At 34.2% G+C, this 24,543-nt stretch overlaps 1 protein-coding gene across 8 annotated transcripts in view; it reads left to right on the top strand.

Annotated features, from left to right (window-relative positions):
• Positions 1–24,543, top strand: part of ABCD2 (ATP binding cassette subfamily D member 2) — a 177,112-nt gene that overhangs the window by 95,059 nt on the left and 57,510 nt on the right. For all 8 annotated transcript variants that reach the window (XM_074194855.1, XM_074194863.1, XM_074194861.1 and 5 more), the window contains one exon: positions 7,803–7,948. In XM_074194855.1, the coding sequence (XP_074050956.1) occupies positions 7,803–7,948 (146 nt within the window). The remainder of the gene's footprint in view (positions 1–7,802; positions 7,949–24,543) is intronic.

The following is a 24,543-nucleotide window of genomic DNA, read 5'->3' as shown; positions in this document are numbered from 1 at the left end:
ACTTGCTATTGCTTTTGTTAATTAAAACTTCTAAACATTATTTTTTAGTCCTGAGATAATGTTAAGGTGTATAACTATAATGTAAAATTTGTTGAAGAAGAGAACTGAGACCATTATCTTATTTTGCTAGAGCCTGTTATTTTATAAATTGAGAGCACTGATGAAGTATATCAAAGTGTCAGGGAGAAAGAATAATATATGTAAGGTAGTTTAGGAGAGGACTTGTCTTCACTCTAACATTTACCATCTATAATGTATTCCCCAACTTAGATTACAAATCAGTTTTATGATGATACTCTAGTGTACAAATTGCCCTAATTTGTTTATATTTTGGCAATATTAATTTGAGTACTTCAGATTAAATATTTCATGTTTAGTAAGATAATTAGCCATATAAAGTATTACTTTAGGAATATAATGACCTGAAAGTCACTCAGTTTTTACTTCTACTTCATACTTTCATTATTATATTAAGTAATCAAGTTATAAATATTTATTGAGTGCTTCCCATGTACCAGACACTGTACTAATTGCTGGAGATATAAAAAGAGATGAGAAATAGTCTCTATCCTCAGGATCTTGTCGTCTAATAGGGGAGACAATCTGCAAACATATTTGTAAGCTATATATAGGATAAATTGGAGGTAGTTAGAAGAGGAAAGTCACTGGATGGTGTAGAGGAATATTTATTTTGGAATCAGAGAGCCTGGGTTCAAATCTTAGCTTTGCCACTTAACTACCTATATTACCTTTTTATTTTTTAAATTTAATTTGTTTTTCCTTCATTTTAAGTTTCAAATTGTTTCCCCTTCCTCCTCCCTTACCCTATATTAGGGAAGGTCACCCTCTGACACACATGTAAAACTATACTATTCAAAGTTCTATTAATCAGTTCTTTCTTTGGTGGTAAATGGCATCTTCCTTCCTAGATCATTTGTAGTTGATTTGAGTATTAATAATTTTCAAAATAAATAACTTGGTCATTCACAGTAGTTTTTGGAATAATATTGTTGTTTTTATGCAGTGTTATTGTCTATACCCAATTTCTACCAAACTACTTTCCAGTTTTTCCAACAATACTTAACAAATAGTGAATTCATTTCTCACAAGTTTAAGTCTTTTCTTTTGTCAAATACCAAGTTATACTAATCATTTACTATTCTATATTGTTCTGTTCCACTGATCCACTTTCTTATTTTTTAGCAAATACCAGAGTTCTGATAATTACTGCCTTATAATTTAAGATCTGTTGCTGATAAACTTTTTTCTTTGCATTTTAAAAATTAATTCTTTTGATATTCTTGACTTTTTGTGTTCTTTCAAATGAATTTTGCTAATATTTTTCTAGCTCAAAATAGATTTTTAATAATTTGATTGGGATAGCATTGAATAAATAGGTTAGTTTAGGTAAAATTTTCATGTTTAGTATTTTAGTTATGCCATCCATGGACAGTTAATATTTCTCCAAATTATTCAAATCTTTATTTGTTTTAATTTTTATAATTATGTTTTATAATTATGTTTGTGTGGTTTTATAATGACATTCATGTAGTTCCAAATTTGGCTTGGCTGGAAAATTACCAGTGATTTTATAGTCTGGTGAACTCCCAGTGATTTTGTAGTCTAGTTATTTTAAAAGGAATATTTCTTATTAGCTCTTCCTGTATGGTTTTGTTGTTAATATACATAAATGCTGATGATCAAATTTTTTGTATTTATGTAATTGTTTTATTTATTTTATTTTACTTGTGTCCTGCTAATTTGCTAAAATTATATTTTCCACTAACTTTTTAATTGAATCTCTAGAATTTTTCAAGTCTATTTTCATATCATCTGCAAGAAGAGATAATTTCATTACCTCAGTGTCTATTCTAATTCCTTCCATTTCTTTTTCTTCTCTTATTGCTATTGCTAGCATATCAAATATAATAGTATTTTTTCATTTCTAATCTTATTGGGAATACTTCTGGCTTAATCTCATTACAAATAATGCTTGCTGATGGTTTTAAGAAGAAGCTTCTTGTCATTTTAAGGGGAAAAATTCATTTATACTTTTGTTTGTAAGTGTTTTTAATAAGAATGTTGTATTTTGTCAAAAAGCTTTGTCTCATGTTGAAATAATCATATGATTTTGTTACTTTTGTTGTTGATACTGTCAATTATGCTAATAGCTTTTCTTATGTTAAAAATTTCACTTAATCTCTGTGTTGTAATATTTAAGATATATTGTAGTCTCCTGGCTGGTATTTTATTTAGTATTTTTGTGTCCATATTCATTAACAAACCTAGTCTATAATTTTCTTTCTCTGTTTTTACTCTTCCTGATTTATGTATCAGCAACAGATAGTTCATAAAAGGAATTTGGTAGGATTCATCCTTTGCCTATCATTCCATATAATTTATTTAATAGTGGAATTAGTTGACCTTTAAATGCTTGGCATAATTCCTTTGTAAATCCATCTGATATATATGCTCTTGGGGCGTCTAGGTGGTGCAGAGGATAGAACACTGGCCTGGGAGTGAGGAGTACCTGAATTCAAATCCAGTCTCAAACACTTAATAATTACCTAGCTGTGTGGCCTTGGACAAGCCACCTAACCCCATTTGCCTTGAAAAAACCTAAAAAAAAATAAGATGATATACGTGCTCTTTTCTTAGAAAGCTCATTTATTGTCTATTTAATTTCTTTAGATATTTTATTTTCTGTTATCCAGGAAGATTTTCCATTTCACTTTAATTGTAAAACTGATTGGCATGTAATTGGGCCAAATAGCTCCTGATAATTGTTGGGAATTTATATTAATTAAAGGTAATTTCACCCTTTTCATTTTTGGTAGTAGTAATTTTGTTTTTTTCTCTTTTTAAAATTATTTTAACCAATGGTTTACCTAGTATATTTTTTATTAAACCAACTTCTGATTTTATTTATTAATTCATTGATTTTCTTACTTCAATTTTATTAATCTCATCTTCAGTTTTTAAGATCTGCAATTTTGTGTTTAGTTGTGGATTTTTTATTTGTTTTTTTCTATTTTTAATTGCATAGAACAATTGCATTGTTCTGTTTTTTCTGTTTTATTGAAGTAAGCATTTAGAAATATAAATTTTCTCATTACTTCTTTTGCTTCATTTCATAGGTTTTGGCATTGATTATGTCTATGATCCATTTTTTAACTCATTCTTAAGATTAGATTGTTTAACCTTTAATTTTAAACTATTCCCATGTTCTCTTTATTGCAATATGAAAAGGATGCATCTAATAATTTACTTTTCTGTATTTTCCCTAATATATGGTCAGTTTTTGTAATGTGCCATGTACCGTGGCAGAAAGAGGTTTTTTTTTTTCCCATTCTCTCCAGTTCTCTTCAGATATCTATCACATTTTCCTTATCTAAGATTCTATTCTTCTCTTTGATTTCCTTGTTGGGGATTTTTTGGTCAAATTTATCTAGTTCTAAGAGAGGAAAGTTGGAGTCTACAACTATTTTTGTTTTTCTATCTCTTTCTACCTAGAATTCATTCAGTTATTCCTTGAAAAATTTGGATACTATATAATATTTGGTGCTTATAAGTTTAATATTGATATCACTTCATTTCCCAAGTAACCTTTTATCATAATGTAGTTTGTCTCTTTTAATTATATATATTTTAGCTTTACGTTTGAGATTAACTGCTATTCTTGTTTTTTTGTGTGTCAGCTGAAGAATAATACATTTCACTGCAACTGTTTAAGTCTTTTGTGTTTTTCACAATTTTAATTGTTTTTCTCATAAGCACAATACATTGTGCTATCCATTTCTCTTTTATGGATGAGTTCATCCCATTCTCATTCAAAGTTATACTCACTAGTTATATGTTTCCCTTCATCACATTTTTTCTATTATCTTCTATTTACCCTATCCCTCCTTAAACATTTGATTTACTTCTAACTACTACTTCCCTAATCCCTATCCCATCTAAGAATCCCTCCCTTCTCCTTTCCTCTTATCCTCTTATTCCTTAATCTTCTAAGAGTTTCTCTCTTATCCTTTTCCCTTACCTTTCTGTTTCCCTTTAATCCAGTTCTAATGAGAATAAAATTCTGGCACCACCAGCCCTTCAAGCCCCTCCTGCCTCTACAGTAACTGTGCTTTCATTTTACCTCTCCCTCTGGATTTTTATTTTTTAGAATTATCCTATCATTCTTGACTCAGCCCCCAAGCCTTCTATTTATGTATGCTCTTTCAAACTATCCTAGAAATAACATTCTTAAGAGTTATAGATATCTTTTTTTTCCCAAATAGGAAGTAAATAATCTCACCTTATTATATCTTTTATTATTCGTCTTTAATGTTTAATTTCCTTATGTTTTTCTTGATACTTGTGGGTCAATTTTTCCATTTATTCTGGTCTGAAATTTTTTTTTAGTTTTTTTTGCAAGGCAAACGGGGTTAAGTGACTTGCCCAAGGCCACAAAGCTAGGTAATTATTAAGTGTCTGAGACCAGATTTGAACCCAGGTACTCCTGACTCCAGGGCCGGTGCTTTACCCACTACACCACCTAGCCGCCCCTGCTCTGAAATTTTTTAATGTTCCTGTGAATTTTCATTCTTGGAATTGGTGAATTTTCTTTCAATTTTTATTTTACCCTCTAGTTCTAAAATATCAGGGCAGTTTCTAAAAACAATTTATTGAAATATAATTTCTAGACTTTCTTTAATGATCATAATTTTCAAGTAGTCCAACACTTCTTATTTTGTCTCTCCTCATTCTGTTTTTCAGGTCAAATGTTTTTTAGTGGTTTCACATTCTTTTTTATTTTTTCATTCTTTTTATTTTTAAAATTTTTTAAATTTAAGGCAATGGGTTAAGTGACTTGCCCAAGGTCACACAGCCTGGCAATTATTAAGTGTCTGAGGTCGAATTTGAACTCAAGTACTCCTGACTCCAGGGTTGGTGCTCTTTCCACTGCGCCACCTAGCTGTCCTTGATTTTGTTTTATTATTTCTTGGTGTCTTGTTAAATTATTCCCTTTGCCTTGCTCAATTCTAATTTTTAAGAAATTGTTTTCTTTGTTTTTTGGTTCTCTTTACAATTGGTTGACTTCCTTTTTATCCTTTTCATTTTCTTGCATAATTTTTATTTTTTCCTAATTTTTTCTCAACCTCTAATTTAATTTTCAAAGTCCTTTAAAAAATTTTCCAAGGGGGCAGCTAGGTGGCGCAGTGGATAAAGCAGCGGCCCTGGAGTCAGGAGTACCTGGATTCAAATCCGGTCTCAGACATTTAATAATTACCTAGCTGTGTGGCCTTGGGCAAGCCACTTAAACCCAATGCCTAGCAAAAACCTAAAAAAAAAATTTTTCCAAGAACTCTTTTTAGTCTTTTGATCACTTCACTTTTTTCTTTGAAGTTGAAGTAGTTAATTTAACAATCTTCTGAGATTGAATCCAGATCTTCTCTTTCACTGTAATAGTTATCTTTCTCTTTTGCTTATTCATATTTGTGTGCTTATTTCTTGTCTGTTAATTTTGTGTTAAAGTCTGCTCTAATCCTAAGGAATAGGGAATTATGTCTCAGGGTTTTAGGGTTTTTATGCTATGTTTTCTGAGTTCTAGATAGGACCTTCTTTTCCTAAGTCATGACTAAGGCTCTCATTGTCACTACAAATACTCTTATTTCCTTCCAATTCTTGCAAGCTTACCCCTCTTCCCCAGCACTAAGACCAAGGGATTTACTCTCCTGTGAGTCCCACAACCAGCAGAATCCTCAACCTTCTGTGGACCAGAGCACACACACATGCAAGTATGTGCTTACTCTACTTCACCCACAGTCACAGCCTGGGAGACTGGCTCAGCCACTGGGGTCCCATTTCCATTGCCATCAGAAGACCCTACAATCTTCCCTTGATCATCTGTCTCCTGAAATGGAGTTTGGCCTGAGGCTGCTGCCTATTTGCTATTTGTACTATAGACAGGTTAAACCATCACTCCTCACAAGTCAGGTCTTTCCTGAAGTCCTCCCAAATTATCTCAGACTGCTAACTACTTTACCCTGACTTTTAATTATTTATGCTATTCAGGTTTTATTTTAAATTGTTTGTGAAGGGGTTTGGGGGAGTCAGATGGTTTCCTGACTTATTCCACCATCTTCCCAGAATCTATCCCTCACCCTCTTAACCACTTAGCCTTTCAATACTTCTCAGTGCCCCAGGGATAGCTAGGTGATACAAAGGACAGAGCTCTGGCCTTGGAGTCAGGAGGAATCCATTCTTATACATTTGCCACTTACTAGCTATGTGACCTTGGGCAAGTCACTTACCTGTGCTTGCCTCACATCCAGGACCATCTCCAATTGTCCTAATTCCTATCTGGCCACTGGACTCAGGTGATTCTAGAGGGAAAAATGAGACTGGTGACTTATTAGCCCAGCATTCCCTCACTCAAACGTAGTTCACATGCTTGTCTTGGCATCACCTCCCCTGATGTCTTGGTCTTCTTCAAGAAAGAAAGATAACAAACAAACAAAAAAAAAAAAGCAAAAACATCCCCATTTGATCAAATGAGTAATTTCTAATATATAACTTAAAAGGTTCCTTTTATAGCTCTAAATCTATGATCTTATGGTAAGAGTAGTTATATATAGTTATAGTAGTTATATATCATAAGATATATCATGAGAGCTTTGTTCCTTATTTAGAAATTTCAATTCAACATGATAGTTGGTAGCTGAAACTAATAGTGGAATGAGAAAGGGAATGGAACCAAGTTGGTGGTATAACAGGAATGAGCATAGGCAAACTCTCCTACATAATATTTTTTACACAGATGTAGAAAATGCACCAATATGAGTATTGATTGGGAAATCCAAGAAAAAGTAGTCTCAATGAGTCATTTTTCTAGCTCAAGTTGACATAAAGAGATCTGTAGATATTGGGAACAGAACCTGGATACATGAAGCATTCCAGGCTATGTAGCTGTGTAAGAAGAGGTCCTAGATTCAACAAAGATATTGTACCTGATACAGGAATGGATACCACTACCCAATTTTCCTACATAGGTCCAGGGCAGACTGAAGAAGAAACCTGTGTTCAGAAGTAGCATTCCAATAAGGAGGAGTAGATAGATATGAGCCCTACTATAAGCTGAGCAAGGAGCGAGTTCAGAAACAAGAAGGATCATTGTGATCTCAGTTCCAGTCTCTAACCTAATCTGAAGCCTGTAAAGTAATAAATAGAGAAGGAATTTCAAAGTAGAGAGAAGCTTGTAGTTTTGTAACTATGAACCAATAGAACTTTGCAGCTGACCTTTAACAGATGAGTGAATTTCCCACAATATTGTTTTGAGTTTTGGTATAACCTAAATTTCACACAATGTTGTTTAGAGTTTTGTTTTATTTTCTTTTGTCTTGTCCTTTGTGTTGAATCACAAAATTGTAAAATATTGTAACAAACAAACCCAGTTATTAGATGAATATCAGAAGCTATGTTATCAAACTTGTTATTTGTCCTTCATTCTCAAGGAGGGAGGTGGTCATAACATGCAAGTGAATTGAAATAAATGAAGAAGGGCTGTGCAAAGTAACCAACCTCACTTTACTTGTTAAATGAAATTAAACATAAACACTAAAAGTGTCAAAATAGAATATGCTTTTACTGGAACTATGTCCTAATTATTTCTTACTCTGCAGTTACTTTTGGTTTTTAAAAAAGTATCTTCATATTTTTGCTCTAGATAGCCCAAATAAGTTAATATACTGATTAAGCTGTTTGTTTGATTTGATACTTGCATTGCTTAATCTGTGCTTTTTTTTTTATTTTAATAGACCCTACATGTCTCTTGGAACTCTTCGGGATCAAGTTATTTATCCTGACTCTGTAGATGATATGCATGACAAAGGATATAATGATCAAGACTTGGAATGCATTCTCCACAATGTCCATCTCTATCACATTGTTCAGAGAGAAGGAGGTAATTTTTTTTTCCACTAGCATGTTCCATTACTATTATGCTTACAATATCCTCATAATATGAGGACTTCAGATACTATTGTCTTCTTATTTTCCTTAAAGAAAATTGTGCTCTTTTGCTCAAGTCCCTGATGAAGAGACTCTTCTGCTCATCAGAGTCAGAATCAGAGATTTAGAGATGGAATGACTTTCAGTAGCTGTATTCTTGATCTTGTTGCCAGGGAAAAATTCATATAAGAGATCAATTCTGATCCAAAAGAAATTTTAGGAACAAAAAGACATATTTAAGTATTGATGTGGTATATAAATATTTATAAAATATATGTATTGTAGCAGAAGCTATGGGAAAGATAAGATATTCAGGCTGCCTTCCCAAAGGAAGAAGAGCAATCAGGACAGGTAGTAAAGAAGGACATTTATGATATATGAGGTTATTTTGAAACTCCCTCAGAGTGTGCTACTCCACCAAAGGAAGGCAAACAATCAGGGAATAAAGAGTAAAGAAGGGTGTAGCAGGATGAGAGACTATTTTGAGAAGGACACTCCCCAAGAATAGGTTAACTTCCCAACCCAAAGGAAGATGAATAGAAAGTGAGCTTTGAAGGAGATATAGGGAGACGTAAATGAGGATGGGAACTCAGAGAGTAGAAACAGATAGAGAGATTGGTAGATGAGAGGTCAAAGACTAAATCTTCTCAGACTAAAGCAGAGATCCTGTTTTGCTGATAGGGGCTTGTTTTGAGCCTTTGGGCTCAAAGTCCTTGCCAGGGAGGGGCAAAGTACTTTGCTAAAAGTTCATTGACCTCATCTCATAACTTGAACAATGGGATGGGGGCGGGAAGGGAAATGATCAGTTAATGTAAGGTATAGAGTCAATGCAGAGGGAATAGATTATAAAACATTTTTTCTGTCCAATATTTTCTATACTTCAATTTCATATCCTCCTGTCTTTTTCAGTAGATTCTTTCCCTCCCTCAAATCATTTTATCTCTCTGTTTAGTCACCAGTTTCCAAATCTACTAGCTGCTTCATTTATTACTAAAAAGCACTACCAGGTATCCCACATTCTGAAAAATAATAATCAAAAAATCCTTCAAGTTATCATATTATACCTCTCTTCCTTTTGAAGTCATAATCGTAGAAAAAATTGTCTAAATTCATTGTCTCCAATTCCTTTATCATTCATTTCTCATTTGCAATCTGGCTTCTGACTTCATCACTTAACTGCAATTGCTCTCTTCAAGGCCTCCAGAGATCTCCATTGCTGAATCCTAAAGTCTTTTCTTTTTTTTTTCATTTTAAAGATTTTATTTATTTTGAGTTTTATAATTTTTCCCCTAAATTTACTTCCCTCTCCCCCCCACAGAAGGCAATTTGCCAGTCTTTATATTGTTTCCATACATTGATCCAAATTGAATGTGATGAAAGAGAAATCATATCCTTAAGGAAGAAGAATAAAGTATAAGAGATAGCAAGATTACATAATAAGATATTTTTTTCCTATAAAGGTAATAGTTCTTGGTTTTTGTTCAAATTCCACAATTATTTCTCTGAATACAGATGGTATTCTCCATTAAAGATAGCCCCAAATTGTCCTTGATTGTTGCACTGATGGAATTAGCAAGTCCATCAAGGTTGATCATCACCCCTATGTTGCTGTTAGGGGTGTACAATGTTTTTCTGGTTCTGCTCATCTCACTCAGCATCAGTTCATGCAAATCTCTCCAGGCTTTCCTGAATTCTCATCCCTCCTGGTTTCTAATAGAACAATAGTGTTCCATGACATACATGTACCACAGTTTGCTAAGCCATTCCCCAACTGAAGGACATTTACTTGATTTCCAATTCTTTGCCACCACAAACAGGGCTGCTATTTTTGTACAAGTAATGTTTTTACCCCTTTTCATAATCTCTTCAGAGTTTTGTTGCCCTTTGGGCATAGTTCCAAACTGCTCTCCAGAAAGGTTGAATGGGTTCACAGTTCCACCAACAATGTATTACTATCCCAGATTTCCCACATCCCTTCCAACATTGATCATTGTCCCTTCTGGTCATATTGGCCAGTCTGAGAGGTGTGAGGTGGTACCTCAGAGAAGCTTTAATTTTCATTTCTCAAATAAGTAATGATTTAAAGCAATTTGTCATATGACTATGGATTGCTTTGATTTCTTCATCAGTAAATTACTTTTGCATATCCTTTGACCATTTGTCAATTGGGGAATGGCTTCTTTTTTTAAAAATTTGACTCAGTTCTCTAGTTATTTTAGAAATGAGTCCTTTGTCAGAAATACTAGTTGTAAAGATTGTTTCCCAGTTTACTACTTTTCTTTTAATCTTTACAGTGGTTTTGACTGTGCAAAAGCCTTTTAATTTAATGTAATTGAAATCATCTAGTTTGTTTTTAGTGATGTTCTCCATTTCTTCTTTGGTCATAAACTGATTCCCTCTCCATAGATCTGACAGGCAAACTACTCCTTGATCTTCTAGTTTGCTTATAATATTGTTTTTTATGTCTAAATCCTGTATCCATTTGGATCTTATCTTGGTATAGGGTATGAAGTATTAGTCTAATCTAAGTTTCTTCCATACTAACTTCCAATTTTCCCAGCAGTTTTTATCGAAGAGAGAATTTTTATTCTAATAGTTGGACTCTTTGAGTTTATCAAACATTTAAAAAACTACCAGAAACAATTAGTAAGTGCAAAAGAATCTGCCCTACCAGACCTTAAATTACATTATAAAGCACCAGTCATCAAGATTGTCTGGTATTGGCTAAGAAATAGAGTGGTAGACCAGTGGAATAGACTAGGTACCATAGCAGGAGATGATTATAGCAGTCTGATATTTGATAAACTAAAGCCTTTTCTTAGTACTCACCCTTGTTGCCCTCTCTAAAGTATTTGGCACTGTAAGCCACCCTTTCTTGGATTTATTATTTTTTATTTTAATTTACATTTTTATTTATTTACACATTGCTAAAGTAATCTTGTTGTAAGAATAAACATAATCCCTCCCCTCCCTCCCACAAAAATAAAAAACCCAAAAGAAATAAAGTGAAAGAAAGAGAAAAAAATGTGCTTCAGTCTGTGTTCAGATACCATCAGCTCTGTCTCTGGGGTGGATCACATTCTTTATCCTAAGTCCATCAGAGAAATTACTTCCATATTTTTCCACAGTTGCTTTTGCTGATTGTAATTCCCTCCATCCATTGCCATTTATTATATTTTCTCTCTCCTTTAACTCTGTCCCTCTTCAAAAGTGTGCTGTGAGGCAGCTGAGTAGCACAGCAGACAGAGCACTGGTCCGGGGGTCAGGAGGCCCCAAGTCTATATCCCACCTGAGAGACCCAGCAAACACCCAGTTTCATGGTCCAGGACAGGCCACCCAATCCTTCCACCTTGCAAAGAATGAAAAGAAAATGTGTTGTGTCTGACTACCCTCTCCTATGATCTACCCTCTTCTCTATCACCTATATCCCCCCTCCCCTCCCATTGTCCCTTCTCCCATCTCCCCTTTCTCTCCTTTTTCCTCTAGATTTCTATACCCTCTTAAGTATGTATGTTGTTTCCTTTCTGAGTTATTTCCAATGAGAATGAAGACTCCCTCATTCCCCCTCATCTTACCCCCTTCCACTCTATTGCAAAAGCTATTTCTTTATTCTTTTACATGAAATATCTTAGCCCATTCTATCTTTCCTTTCTCTTTCTCCCAGTATATTTACTTTTCACCCATTGACTCCATTTTTCAATATATTATACCTTCAAATTTAGTTCCCTCCTGTGCCTCGTCTATATATACTCCTTCTAACTGCTCTAATAAATGAGAAGGTTCATATGAGCATTATCAGTATCATTTTCCCATGCAGGGATATACATAGTTCATCATCTTTAAATCCTTCATAATTTCCCCTTCTTGTCCACATTCTCTATGCTTCACCTGAGTCCTGTACTTGAAGATCAAACTTTCTGTTCAGCTCTGGTCATATCAACAAGAACATTTGAAAGTCCCCTGTTTCATTGAACATCCATCTTTTCCCCTGTGAGAGGATGTTCAGTTTTGCTGGGTAGTTGATTCTTGATTGCTTTCCAAACTCTTTTGCCTTGAGGAATATCATATTCCAAGTCCTACAAACCCTTAATGTAGTTGCTGTTAAATCCTGAATAATCCTGACTATAGCTCCATGATGTTTGAATTGTTTCTTTCTGAGGGATGGAGGTGATAGATGAGAGGGTATTTTGATCCTCCATGGGACCAAAGTAATTGTGTATTATCAGATTCCTTTTTTTTCTGTTTACTCCAGACTGTGCCCTGGTTTTGGGATGATTCCTGAGCTTTTGAGTATTATTGGGATATCCCTGCAAGGACCTCAGTTCCTTCAAGGTCTTATGAGAGACTGACTGCTCTCCTGGCCTGTGAATGACCACAAGCATACCCCTCTGCACTGGAGCTATGAGGGGGTCCCCACTCCACGATGGTGGTATGGGGGCCCCAGAGTGTGACCAGGGTTTGAATCTGGACAAAGCACCAGAGTCCTGTCCCAGGGACAGAGGAGAGACTTCAACAATCTCCCCCCACCCCCTTGCCTTCCGTGGGCTGAGTGCTCTGGGAGCAGCTGCTGAGCAGCTTCTTGCTGGGTGGCTCCACGGACCTGCTTCCATTTCCTGGGATCTGTCCTGTACTGAGGGCTGTGACTGAGCTGAGAGTCACACTGGCCTGGACTTTGTGGTTGCTCTGGTAGAGGTTTCCCTGCTGATCTTCCAAGCTGTGCTTGGTGTTCCCTGGGTTGGGAAGTCTGGAAACCGCTTCTGCTGTTAGGAGCTCCCAGAATCCCAAGTACCCTGCAGGCTGTTTCCAGGCCACTGAAGCTTTCACTCAGACCCAGGTATCCTGGCTGTGCTGCTACCCCCTCCAACCCCATGGAACAAAGCCTTCCCACAATCTTCCAGTTTACCTTGGGCTAGAGAACTGCCTGGGTCTTTTCTGTAGGTTCTGTCTCTCGAAAATTTAGAGGCATAATTTTAAGGGTTTTGAAATATTTTTGAGAGAGTTCCTAGGAAAGCCTGTCCTCATGCCGCTATCTTGGCTCTACACCAAGCCATCCTTTCTTCCTGGATCTTCTTTCCTCTCTTAGCTCTCACTGCTCTCTCCTGATTTTATCTCCAGGTACCTACTTTTTCTTCTCAGTCATCATCCATGACTCATGAAGGTACCCAAAGCTCTCTCTTAGAACTTTCTTTTCATCTCTATACTAGCTTTTGGTGATCCTATGTTTTAAGTTAAAATTTTTATGGAAAAGACTCAGGTTTATATATTATATATTAGTATATTTACATATGGAGGCAGTTAGATTATATAGAGTATAGAGCACACTGGACTTGGATCTAAAATGACCTTAGTTCAAATCTAGCCTTAGACATTTACTAGACATGTAATCCTGAGTAAGTTGTTTAACCTTTTTCAGGCACAGTTTCACCTGTCTCCCAAAGTTGTTGTGAAGATAAAATAAAATAATATTTGTAAAGTGTTTTACAAACTTTGGGGAACTATGAAAATATTATCATTATCATCAGCATCTTTATTAATTAGTATTATCCCATATCTTTCCTGAGCTCCAGTCTCATGTAGACAAATGGTTATTGGATGTTTTGAACTGGATATCTCAAAAACATCTCAAAATCAGAATATCCAAACAGATCTTTCCCCCCCATGCCCATCCCTTCTCTGAATTTCCCTAGCAGGGACATTCTTATTTTTCACTCTTAATCACCCCTTCCATCCAATCAATTGTTATATCGTCTGGATTCTACCTCTATAATATTTACTAAATGAATCCCCTTCTTTCCATTCACATGGAAATGAATTTAGTTCAAACCTCTTCTTCATCTCTTGCATAATTCTTGGATATAGCCTCTTAACTGATTTCCTTGCATCCAGTTTCTCACTTCTCCAATCTATCTTCCACACAACTAGCAAATTAATTTTCTTAAGGCATAAGTTGGATAAAATCTCTCCTCTATTTTAAAAGTTCCAATAGATTTCTATTATCTCTAGGATCCTTACTACTTTTCCAGATGTATTACATACACAACACTTCCCTTTGTGTACTATGTATTCCAACCATATGGGCTTTTTTCTCATTTTTATATTACCACCCCCCCCAACCTACCCTCAAAACAATTGTAGTCCAAATTCTCTATTTTTAGAAGTCATAGCCTTCTTCAAAGTTCAGCTCAAACAATACCTCTTATAGACAGTTTTTCCTTATTCCTCTAATGCTAATTCTTCCTTTGATCCCTTCCCTAAAATTTGCTTTATCACACACACACACACACACACACACACACATGGATGAGAATCAATCATTTATAGGTTGGCAACATTACAAATCAGGGCTTGATGTATTGTTTTCTAGGCTTAAAAAGTGAAAGAAAATGATAATAATGCAGATTAAAAGTGTGTTGCATTTTTCAGAAATGAGGTATTAAATATTTATCAGCATATCTTTTTTCTTCCAACTTGTACTCTTACTAAAAGGCTGAGATTCTCAGAGGGTGGCTACTATTACTTTTACTATTCTCTGTATTCTAGGGGTAACTCTAAAGAACTAGGTTTCTACTAGTTAGTCACAAGTTTACACTATTGTTATTCATTTTAAAAATCAGTTAGACTTAATTATCTTTTGATCACAGATAGTTATTGTAGTCAATATTAAATATTAAATATTGATTTAAATTAAGAAGATTAAATATTAAATAATTAAATATTAAATAAATAATTCCCCCAGAAGCCTGGGTGGGGGGAGTATGCTCATACAAATGTATATAGGGAAAGAGAATGGATACAAACATAAAATACCAAGTTACTGAGGCACACAGAGGGCCAGGTCACAATTCCTATTTAATGGAAATTCCTTTTTCCCTTTGTGGAGCCCTTATCCAAGTCCTTAAGTATAACTCTATTTTTGAGTGTCAGTGACTTTGTAGAGTCTGGGTCAGATGCACAATAAGTGATTAGTCTAATTGAAGTAGAGAAAATATTAAGAGAATTATATTCTATAATTAATCTGTTCCCTCTGTACTGACCAGGTACTTTACATTAATACTGACCACCCCCTCTCCATCCAACAGTCCAAATTATCCAGGCAAGATCAATGAACTTTTAATAAAGTGCCTTGCCCTTCCCAGGTAAATTCTTGCTCCCAGGCACAAGCCAAGTCCCTATCAGCAAAACAATGGATCCCTGCCTTAGCCTGAAAGGATCAAACTTTTGATCTATTACCCCTTATCCAAATATCCCTACTGATCTCATCTCTGCTCTCTGAATTACTGTTCACATCAACAGATAACTAATTATCTCATCTTCCTGCTCTTTTACAAGCTCTTCACTCCCCAGTTGCATTGCTTATCTTCCTTTGTAAACCTCAAACTCTCTTGCCTCTATACCTTTCCTTCCTACTTATCCTCTCATAGATATCTTTTTCTTAGCTTCTGCTAACTACAGCAATGCCTAAATAAACTTGGGGGGGGGGGCAGCTAGGTTGTGCCCTGGATAAAGCACCAACCCTGCAGTCAGGAGTACTTGAGTTCAAATTTGGCCTCAGACACTTAATAATTGCCTAGCTGTGTGACCTTGGGCAAGACATCCAACCCCATTGCATAAAATAAATAAAAAATTTTTAAAAACCTAATAAACCTTTTTCATTCCTAATTTCTTCTGGGTCAGAGTTGATTTATTAAGTGAATTCTTTAATGTTTGCTTGAACCCCTGTAACCTCTAGGCAGCCACATTTTCCTTCAGCATAATCTCTCTGATAGCTTGGTCAATGTTGTGGGGAAGAGTGGGGGCAGGGCTCTCCTCCCCTTCCCCTTTTTTTCTCTCCTCCCCCATAATTCTTACTCAAGGGTTTTGTCTAACTTTCAAATCCATCTGATCCTGGAGATTTTAAGCAGTATTTTATTATACTTTTTCTGAGGTCATATATTATCTAGTCAGTGGCAGAACTGAAGCTTAATATAGTTCTAAAGCACTTTAAATAATGTACTATATGGGGCAGCTAGATGGCACCAGTCCTCAAGTCAGGAGGACCCAAGGTCAAATTAGACCTCAGATATTTGGCACTTATTAGCTGTGTGATCCTAGGCAAGTCACCAAATCACAATTGCCTTGCAAGAATAATAACATATTATTTCTCAGTAGTAATAAAGATAGTTTTGACAACATAAGAACAATAATGAACAATAAATGAACCTATTTCTTCACAGCATAACTCAAGGAGGGAACTGCAGTAAATTCTTTTTAGATACTTAGTTAAAGTTTTGTGCAAAGAAGAGTAGAGCTAAATAAAATTGATATCCTACCAATTCAAAAAACCTAAAAAATTTCAGTCTATAGGGTTAAAAACTGACTGCAAAAAACTCAAAAAGTTCATACATGTCTAAAAAAAATTTTTTCTTTTTCTTGGTAGAATGTCTGATTAAATTAGTGACAAAATTATAGTTTCATAAGACTCACATTCATCTTATGCAACTTATACCTCATTAGCTTTTAGTAAATAATTGGCATGTTTTTTCTTAAGTACTAGGTTCAAGTTTCCTTTAAGCTAAATAGCATCCCAGTCCAAGTGCATATTCCTAGAGAAAAGCAAGAATAATTTCTCAAGTTTAAATATTTCTCTGCTTTTTAGAACACTAAAACTTTAAAAATTGAATATGATGTTAGCAAATACCAGATGTTTTGAAAGTCTGTCATTAGAATTATTTATGTAAAATGGCAAGAGGCTATTAATTAGCATTTAAGAATCCTTAAATTAAAAAAAAAATTTTAAAATGTGTTTCATATTGCCTCCCATATACCTGTGTGGTAATATTGCAGTTGATATCTGATAGAACTGGGGCATCTGCAGCTGCAGTAAATAGAACATCAGGCCTGGAGTCAGGAAAACTGAATTCAAGTCTGGCCTCAGATACTACCTGTGTGACCCTAAGTCCATCTCTTACCTCCTGTTTGCCTCAGTTTCTTCATCTGCAAAATGAGTTTGAGAAGGAAATGTCAAACCAGTATTGTTGTTAGGAAAGCTATGCATGTGGTCTTGTAGTATCAGATACTACTGAAATGACTGAACAACAAACACTTGATAGAATCAATCTCAAAATTTCTCTTTCACAAATGGTGAGTGCCCCATATGCCTTACATGAGGAAGAGTAGCACTTTATTTCACCAAGTGAATTCATTTATTCTACACACACAAAAAAAAAAGATTACAGAAATCTTATGCACTCATTTTGCTCAGATCTTGCTTTCTGGACTTAAGTGTACCTTGTCCAAACACTTGGTGGTACTAGAGAAGGTAGAGGAAGAGATATTATATATATATTAATTTAGGAGAGTTTGTCCTTGGATTATTATTTGACTTGATTTTCTTTCTAGTTATTGGGGTTTTTAAGAGATGACTTAAGCCATCTTTGAGTCAATTCCTAGTCCTGTTGGCTATAAGAAATTTTGTCACATTTACTTCTTTTAGCATTGTTTTAGATGTTCGGTTTTAATATTTTTTGCTTATTCACTTTTTATTTAAATATTTAAAATATTGTTTTAAATTTTGTCTTGTGTTTTTATTTTTGTGTCCAATGGGATTTCCCGCTGATTTCAAAAAATTTTATTCAATTTTATCTTTTCTCTACTAGTGTAGAAAAATCCAGTTACTTTTGAATGCATTTTCTATTTTGGCTTAAAATTTAAAAGAAATTAAAAAGCATTTCTTTTTTATACTTTCTGTTTATACCACTTTGATCCCAGAAAAGTCCTGCTTTTTCCAATTTTATTTTGGTGTTAGTCTGATAGGTATAATTCTTTCTCAAATATCAGTTATTTCTCAAGGATATTAATTGATGCATTTTATTGATGAGGGTATAGGTATGAACAAGTGTTTTGATCTTTCTGCATTCTGTTTATATAACTATTTGTAACTTATTTGTATAATTTTAAAGTTAAGGATTTAATCATGATATTGTTATTTCTGTTGCAATAATAACACCTTCATGTTTGCTTCTTAAACTGACTTTATTGATTTTCTGAATCTTTTAAAATATAGTTTGTTGATGTCTTTTGTTTTTTTTTCAAATCACTAGAGTTTCTCCACTATCCTTCTTATTATTTCTCTCAGAAAGGCATATTCTATTATAATAGTCTTTTTAAGACAAAAAAGAAAATGAGAGGGAAGAATCAGCAAGACTCATGAATATAGTTAAGAAGTTTGAAAATATGTTCAGTGTACACTTGTCAAACACCAAATTTATAATTTCTTGTGAGTCAAATCTTTTCTTTAGAACCTTGCAACATTTTCTTTTGATTTTATGTCTATATGTAATTTTTCTTTCTAATAATAATGTTATAAACACTGTATACATCATTTTCTTAGCTGTGCTTATTTCTGTATAAGTTCATGAGGATTTTGCCATGTTTTTCTCTATTCATCATGTTATTATTTACAGTAAAGTAATAATACTTTCCTCAGTGTGTTTAGTCATTTCCTACTTCGTGGGTATTTACTTTGTTTTCATTTTTTGAGATGAAAAAAACCTATAACTATTGTTGCTTATAAATTTTGGTGTATATGGGACTATTCTTGAACAAAAGGAATGGACATTTTGATCACTTTATTTACATCTTTCTATATTACCTTTTGAAATGGTTGTTCTTATTCACAGTTATGTCAACAATGTGTTATTCTTAGTCTGACAGGTATAATCTTTCTCAAATAAGAAATATTTTCCCTCAATCCATTAACTATTTCATCTTTTGTCATCTTTGCCATCTTTTATGGTATAAAATGAATCATAGTAGTTTTATTTCTCTTATTAGTGATTTGGAACATTTTTCTCTTATAGTTTTTGTTTGTGTTTCTTCTTTTGAGAATTTTTTCATATCCTTTGATCACTTATTTATTGAGGAAAGAAATTTGGATATAATACATGTCCATGTGGGTGTGAATTCTCTCTCTCTCTCTCTCTCTCCATATATATATATATATGTATATATATATATATATATATACACATATATCTTTAATAAAGATTATGTGAACTTTGATAAATAGCTAATTAGCACATATACATAAATGCTTTAATATATGATGTATAAATATATGTGTGTATGTATGTATTGTGTGTGTGTGTGTGTGTGTGTGTGTGTGTGTGTGTGTGTAGAGAGGGGTAAGTAGATAGTTTGTTATTTTTGATTATTTTAGTGACTCATTATTAATTAGAATCCAGTTTTTCATTTCACCATTTGGAGTACAGCTACTTTAGTAGGTAGTCTCTGAAAGACCTGACTGATTGATGTCTCTAATCTTTAAGGAATATGTCCAAGATATTGGGTTAGACCCCACCCAACTAGGAATCTGTTCTTCTGTTTAAAGTGTAAATAGAATCTAATCTAGATGAGTTCTTGCCTGGAGGAAATGAGCCCCCTATATTTGTATCTCTACATTAGAATTTAGGATGGCCCAGCTCAAGAAAGAGAAAACCAAAAGAATGATCTGGGCAGATAGGGATCCAGCATCCAGATTGCTAGAGGGGGGGCTGAGACTCTTGATCAAGTCACATTTTTAGTTGGAAGAACTGAAGACTTTTTTTTTTGCAAGGCAATGGGTCAAGTGGCTTGCCCAAGGTCACACAACTATGTAATTATTAAGTGTTTGAGACCCGGATTTGAACTCAGGTACTCCAGGGCTGGTGCTCTATCCACTGTGCCACCTAGTCACCCCAGAACTGAAGACTTTTAAATTACTTCCTCATTCAATGTCCACCAGTCAGGGTTGATTTTCACTTGTCAGGGTCTGTAGTTTTCTCTCTGGTTAGAGAAATCACTAGAGAATCTAAAGAAATCATTGACCATCAATTTATTGATTATTAGTTAGCCTAATTAATAAATTACAAATTAACCCAAAACTCTGTCTCTTGGGTTTTTCATTCCTCAATATATTCATAAACAACTCAATTTTGTGAACAGCATCTATATTGTGCAATAAAATTCTATGTCCCTGCCATAGGTGTGTTCATATGAATTACGGGAAAAATCATAAAATGTTCTGTATAATTTCTGATTGGTCACTTCTGACTCTCATGCTGTGGCCAATCAGAAAGAAGAAATGCTCATGCTGTTCAAGATTATATAACTTGATTTGTTCTTCTTTTTGACTATGAGAAAGCTTTGTTATCTATCATTCAGTGACCTTGTGTCTAACTGGGGCCTTGGATCTGATTTGTCATACAATTAACATGCCTTGCTAATAAATCAGTATGCTTGAGTTTTATTTCCTCTATCTTTATCCATTTCACTTGTAACAATATCAGACCCTTAATAAAGAATTTTAATAAAAAATTTCTTCCCTTTTGACTGATGCATTCTTATTCTAGTAGCATTAATTTTATCTCTGTAGAAGGTTGTCAGATTCATATTATAAGTTGTCAAATTTTTTCTTTTCTAAATGGCTCTATCCCTTTTTGGTTAAGAGCACATCTCTAGCAATAGTTGAAAGAGATATATGCTCTGCTTCTCTTCTAATTTTTAAATAAAATGTTCTTTAATATTAAGGTCACATCTATTTAAAGTTTGTGTGTGTGTGTGTGTGTGGAATATGTATGATCTTCTGTCTTACTGCATTCCAGTTTTGACAAGCTGTTTTTATCAAACAAGTTCTTTTACAGTATCTAGTTTCTTGAGTGTGGGATCGTTGCCTTCCAATGTTTTTTATTCTCCCTTGTTTACTTTGTTCCATTGATCTTCCTCTCTATTTTTAAACAGTTCTAGATGATTTTTGATGACTGCTAGTATATAATTTGAACTTCTATTTCCCCTTCATTCCTACTTCTTTTTATAATTTCCCTTGATATTCCAGATCTTTCATTTTTCCAAATAATTTTTATTACTTTATCAAATTCTATAAAGTATTTCATTAATAATTTCATTGGTGTAATTTCATTGTAAGTTAAATTTTATAGTATTGTTATTGTTATTATATTAGTGTGATCCAGCCAGGAACACTGAATATTCCTTCAAGTATTTTAGGTGTTTTAATTTCTTTTTTTTTCCAAAAATATTCCCCCCAAATATATGTTAAAACAATTTTTTTAGATTTTTTTTTAGTTTTTTTTGCAAGGTAATGGGGTTAAGTGGCTTGCCCAAGGCCACACAGCTAGGTAATTATTAAGTGTCTGAGGTCAAATTTGAACTCAGGTACTCCTGGCTCCAGGGTCAGTGCTCTATCCACTGCGCCACCTAGCTGCCCCCTACAACAATTTCTAATTTTTGCTTGTTATTTTGTTTATTTTGAGTTCTAAATCCTATATTTTTGTACAAGTAAGTCATTTTTCTTTTCGTTGATGTCTTTGCAATTTTAGTAATACTGCTGGATCAAAGGGCATACCCCTTTGGGCATAATTCTAAATTGATCTCCAGAATTATTGGATCATTTCACAACTCAGTGAATCAACATCCCAGTTTTCCCAAATCCACTCCAACATTTGTCATTTTTCTTTATCCAGTCTCATCTGGGTGTAAGATAGGATCTCAGAGGTTTTTTATTATCTGCATTTCTCTAATCAATAGTGATTTAGAACATTTTTTAGCTTTGATTTTTTCATCTAAAAACTTTCTTTTCATATACATTTGCCAGTTATCAAATGGAGAATGACTTTATCAGAAAAACTGCAAAATCCCCCCCCCCCAGTTTTCTGCTTCCCTTCTAATTTTGATGGTATTGGTTTGTACAAATCCTCTTTAATTTAATATGATTAAAATTATCCATTTTACAATTCATAATGTTTTCTATATCTTGTTGGTCCTGAATTCTTCCGTGATTTATAGATGTGACAGTAAAACTATTCCTTGCTCTCCTGAATTGCTTATGGAATATCCCTTTATATCTAAATTATGTGCCCATATTGAACTTATTTTGTTATATAGTGTAAATCATCACTTTTTTAAACCAGTTTTCAATCTGGTATAGCTAGACCACCCTTCTTCACTTTTTATTTTTATTGATTGCCTTGATAATCTTGATATTTTGTTCTACTAGGTGAATTTTTAAATTATTTTTTGTGCTTTATGAAATAATTTTTGGTAGTTTGGCATGATTTCTGATTTAGTAGATTATTTTAGGGAGACTTTTTCATTGTTATGATATTGGATTGACCTAATCATGAACAATTAATGTTTTTCTCATTGTTTGGATTTGACTTTATTTGTGTGAAAAGTATTTTATTATTGTGTTCATATAGGTCCTAGGTTTGTCTTAGCAGGTAGACTCTCAAGTATTTTATATTATCTATAATTATCGGGCAGCTAGGTGGCGTAGTGGATAGAGTACCGGCCCTGGAGTCAGTTAGCTGAGTTCAAATATGACCTGAGACACTTAATAATTGCATAGCTGTGTGACCTTGGGCAAGTCACTTAATCCCACTTAAATAAATAAAATTTAAAAAACCAAATATTATAATTATCTTTAATGAAATTTCTCTTGCTATTTCTTGCTGGTGGACTTTATTGGTCTTATATAGAAATGCTAATGATTTGTGAGAATTTATTTTATATCATATATAATTTATATTTATATCAAGTAGCTAAAGTTCAAGTCGTTTTTCAGTAGATTCTCTAGAATTATCTAATTGTGAGAATTTATTTTATATCTTATTATATATATATATATATATATATATGTATATTTATATCAAGTAGCTAAAGATCAAGTAGTTTTTCAGTAGATTCTCTAGAATTCTATAGAGTATCATCTGGAAAGAGAGAGTATTTTTTTCCTCAATGCCTATTTTAATTCCTTCAATTTCTTTTTTTTCTTCTCTCCTTGCTATAGCTAACATTTTCAATACAATATTAAAAATTGTTCTGATAATAAATACCCTTGCTTCACTCCTGATTGTATTAGGAAGGCTTCCAGCTTATTTCCATTACAAATAATACTTGCTGATGATTTCAGATATATATATATATTTATCATTTTAAGATAAACTTCATTTATTTGTATGATCATTAGTGTTTTTAACAAGATGGATGTTGTATTTTGTCAAAGTCATTTTCTGCTTGTATTGAGATAATCATATGATTTCTGTTGGTTTTATTCTTGATATGGTTAATTATGCTGATAGTTTTCCTAATATTGAACCAGACCTCCATTACTTGCATAAATCTCTCCTAGTCATGGTGTATGATCCTCGGGGGTTATTTTTCTAATCTTCTTGCATCTGCTTTCTTTTGCATCAGGAGGGGATTGATGTGTTCTTTCAATAACTATTTTGCCCTCTGGTTCCATGATATCAGGGCAGTTTTCCATCACTAAATCCTTTAATACTAAGTTCAGGCTCTTTTTCTCTTCAATGTTTTCAGGAAGACCAATAATTCTCAGGTTGCCCCTTCTCAATCTGTTCTCGAGTTCAGTAGTTTTACTGATGATGTATTTTACATTTTCTTCTATTTTTTCAATTTTTTGGCTTTGTTTAACAGTCTCTTACTGTCTCATAGAGTCATTAGTTTCAACAGACTCCATTCTTTTTTTTAAGAAAAGAATTTTCTTCATTTACCTTTTTGCAACTCCTTTCCCGATTGGTCAATTCTATTTTTGTAAAAGTTGCCCATTTGCCCCGTTGAGGATCTGAGAGAATTATTCTCATTTTATATTTGTCAAATGTATTTAACAAGGATTTGTTCTTTTGTTGCAAAGTGTTAATTTTCTCTCCCAAATTTTCCAATTGATTTTTAAACTCCTTCCTAATTTCTTCAAGGAAGTCTGTGCTGGATACCAGATTGTATTCTCCTCAGAGGTTCTAGGTTTCTCTGAGTTGGGCTGTTTTCCTTCTAGGAATTTTTCTATGGACCCTCCTTTCTGCTATCCTTTCTTGATTTAACTAAGACCTTGTTTTGGGGAGGAGCTGTTTCACAGAGGTTTGGTGTTGAGATCCATAGAGGCTTTACTCACAGGGTTTACTAACTATAAGTGGGCCAGCAAGTATGCTGTGTTAGTTGCTTTCTCTGTAGTGTCTGTGATCTTAATTTGAGGCCCTCTCCCTTGGCCTGGTTGAAGCTGCTGAATACTTTTATCTTTGAAGAATGGGCAAGGTAATTGCTCTCCCTATTTACAGCTGAGGGACCCTTGGTGCTCATACTTGAGCCTGGGGTAGAGGTGGGCTGTGATTGTGTTTTTTCTGGGAAAAGGCCTCTGCTGAAGTGAAGGTATGGAGTTCCTCTGGAACAGAGATGCCCCAGGATCAATGTTTGCAACTCTCCCACACTGGAACTCACCCTCCAGCCCTGCCAGCAAACTCCAGATAGTCACTTCCACCACCAATACCTCTGCTTCCCAGTTGGCCCCTGCCCCTACAGCAAATCAGTCCAGTCTTGTGCTCAGGCTCTCACCCTGTCCTGTGCTCCCAGCAGAGTCTGCTCTCTGCACTCACCCATGATTCCAAAAGGCAAACCTTGAGGTAGGTGTTCTACTCCTAACTTCTCTTTCTGGGTTTTGTTGATTGGATTTCTGTTAAGATGTTTGTTTCATATTATTTATGAGAGAAGATCAGGTAATTAACA

The sequence above is a fragment of the Macrotis lagotis genome, chromosome 7 (assembly GCF_037893015.1).
Source record: "Macrotis lagotis isolate mMagLag1 chromosome 7, bilby.v1.9.chrom.fasta, whole genome shotgun sequence".
In the NCBI taxonomy this organism is placed as follows: Eukaryota; Metazoa; Chordata; class Mammalia; order Peramelemorphia; family Peramelidae; genus Macrotis; species Macrotis lagotis.
The sequence above is the reverse complement of the archived record's forward strand: the minus strand, read 5'-3'. Positions and strand labels throughout refer to the sequence as shown.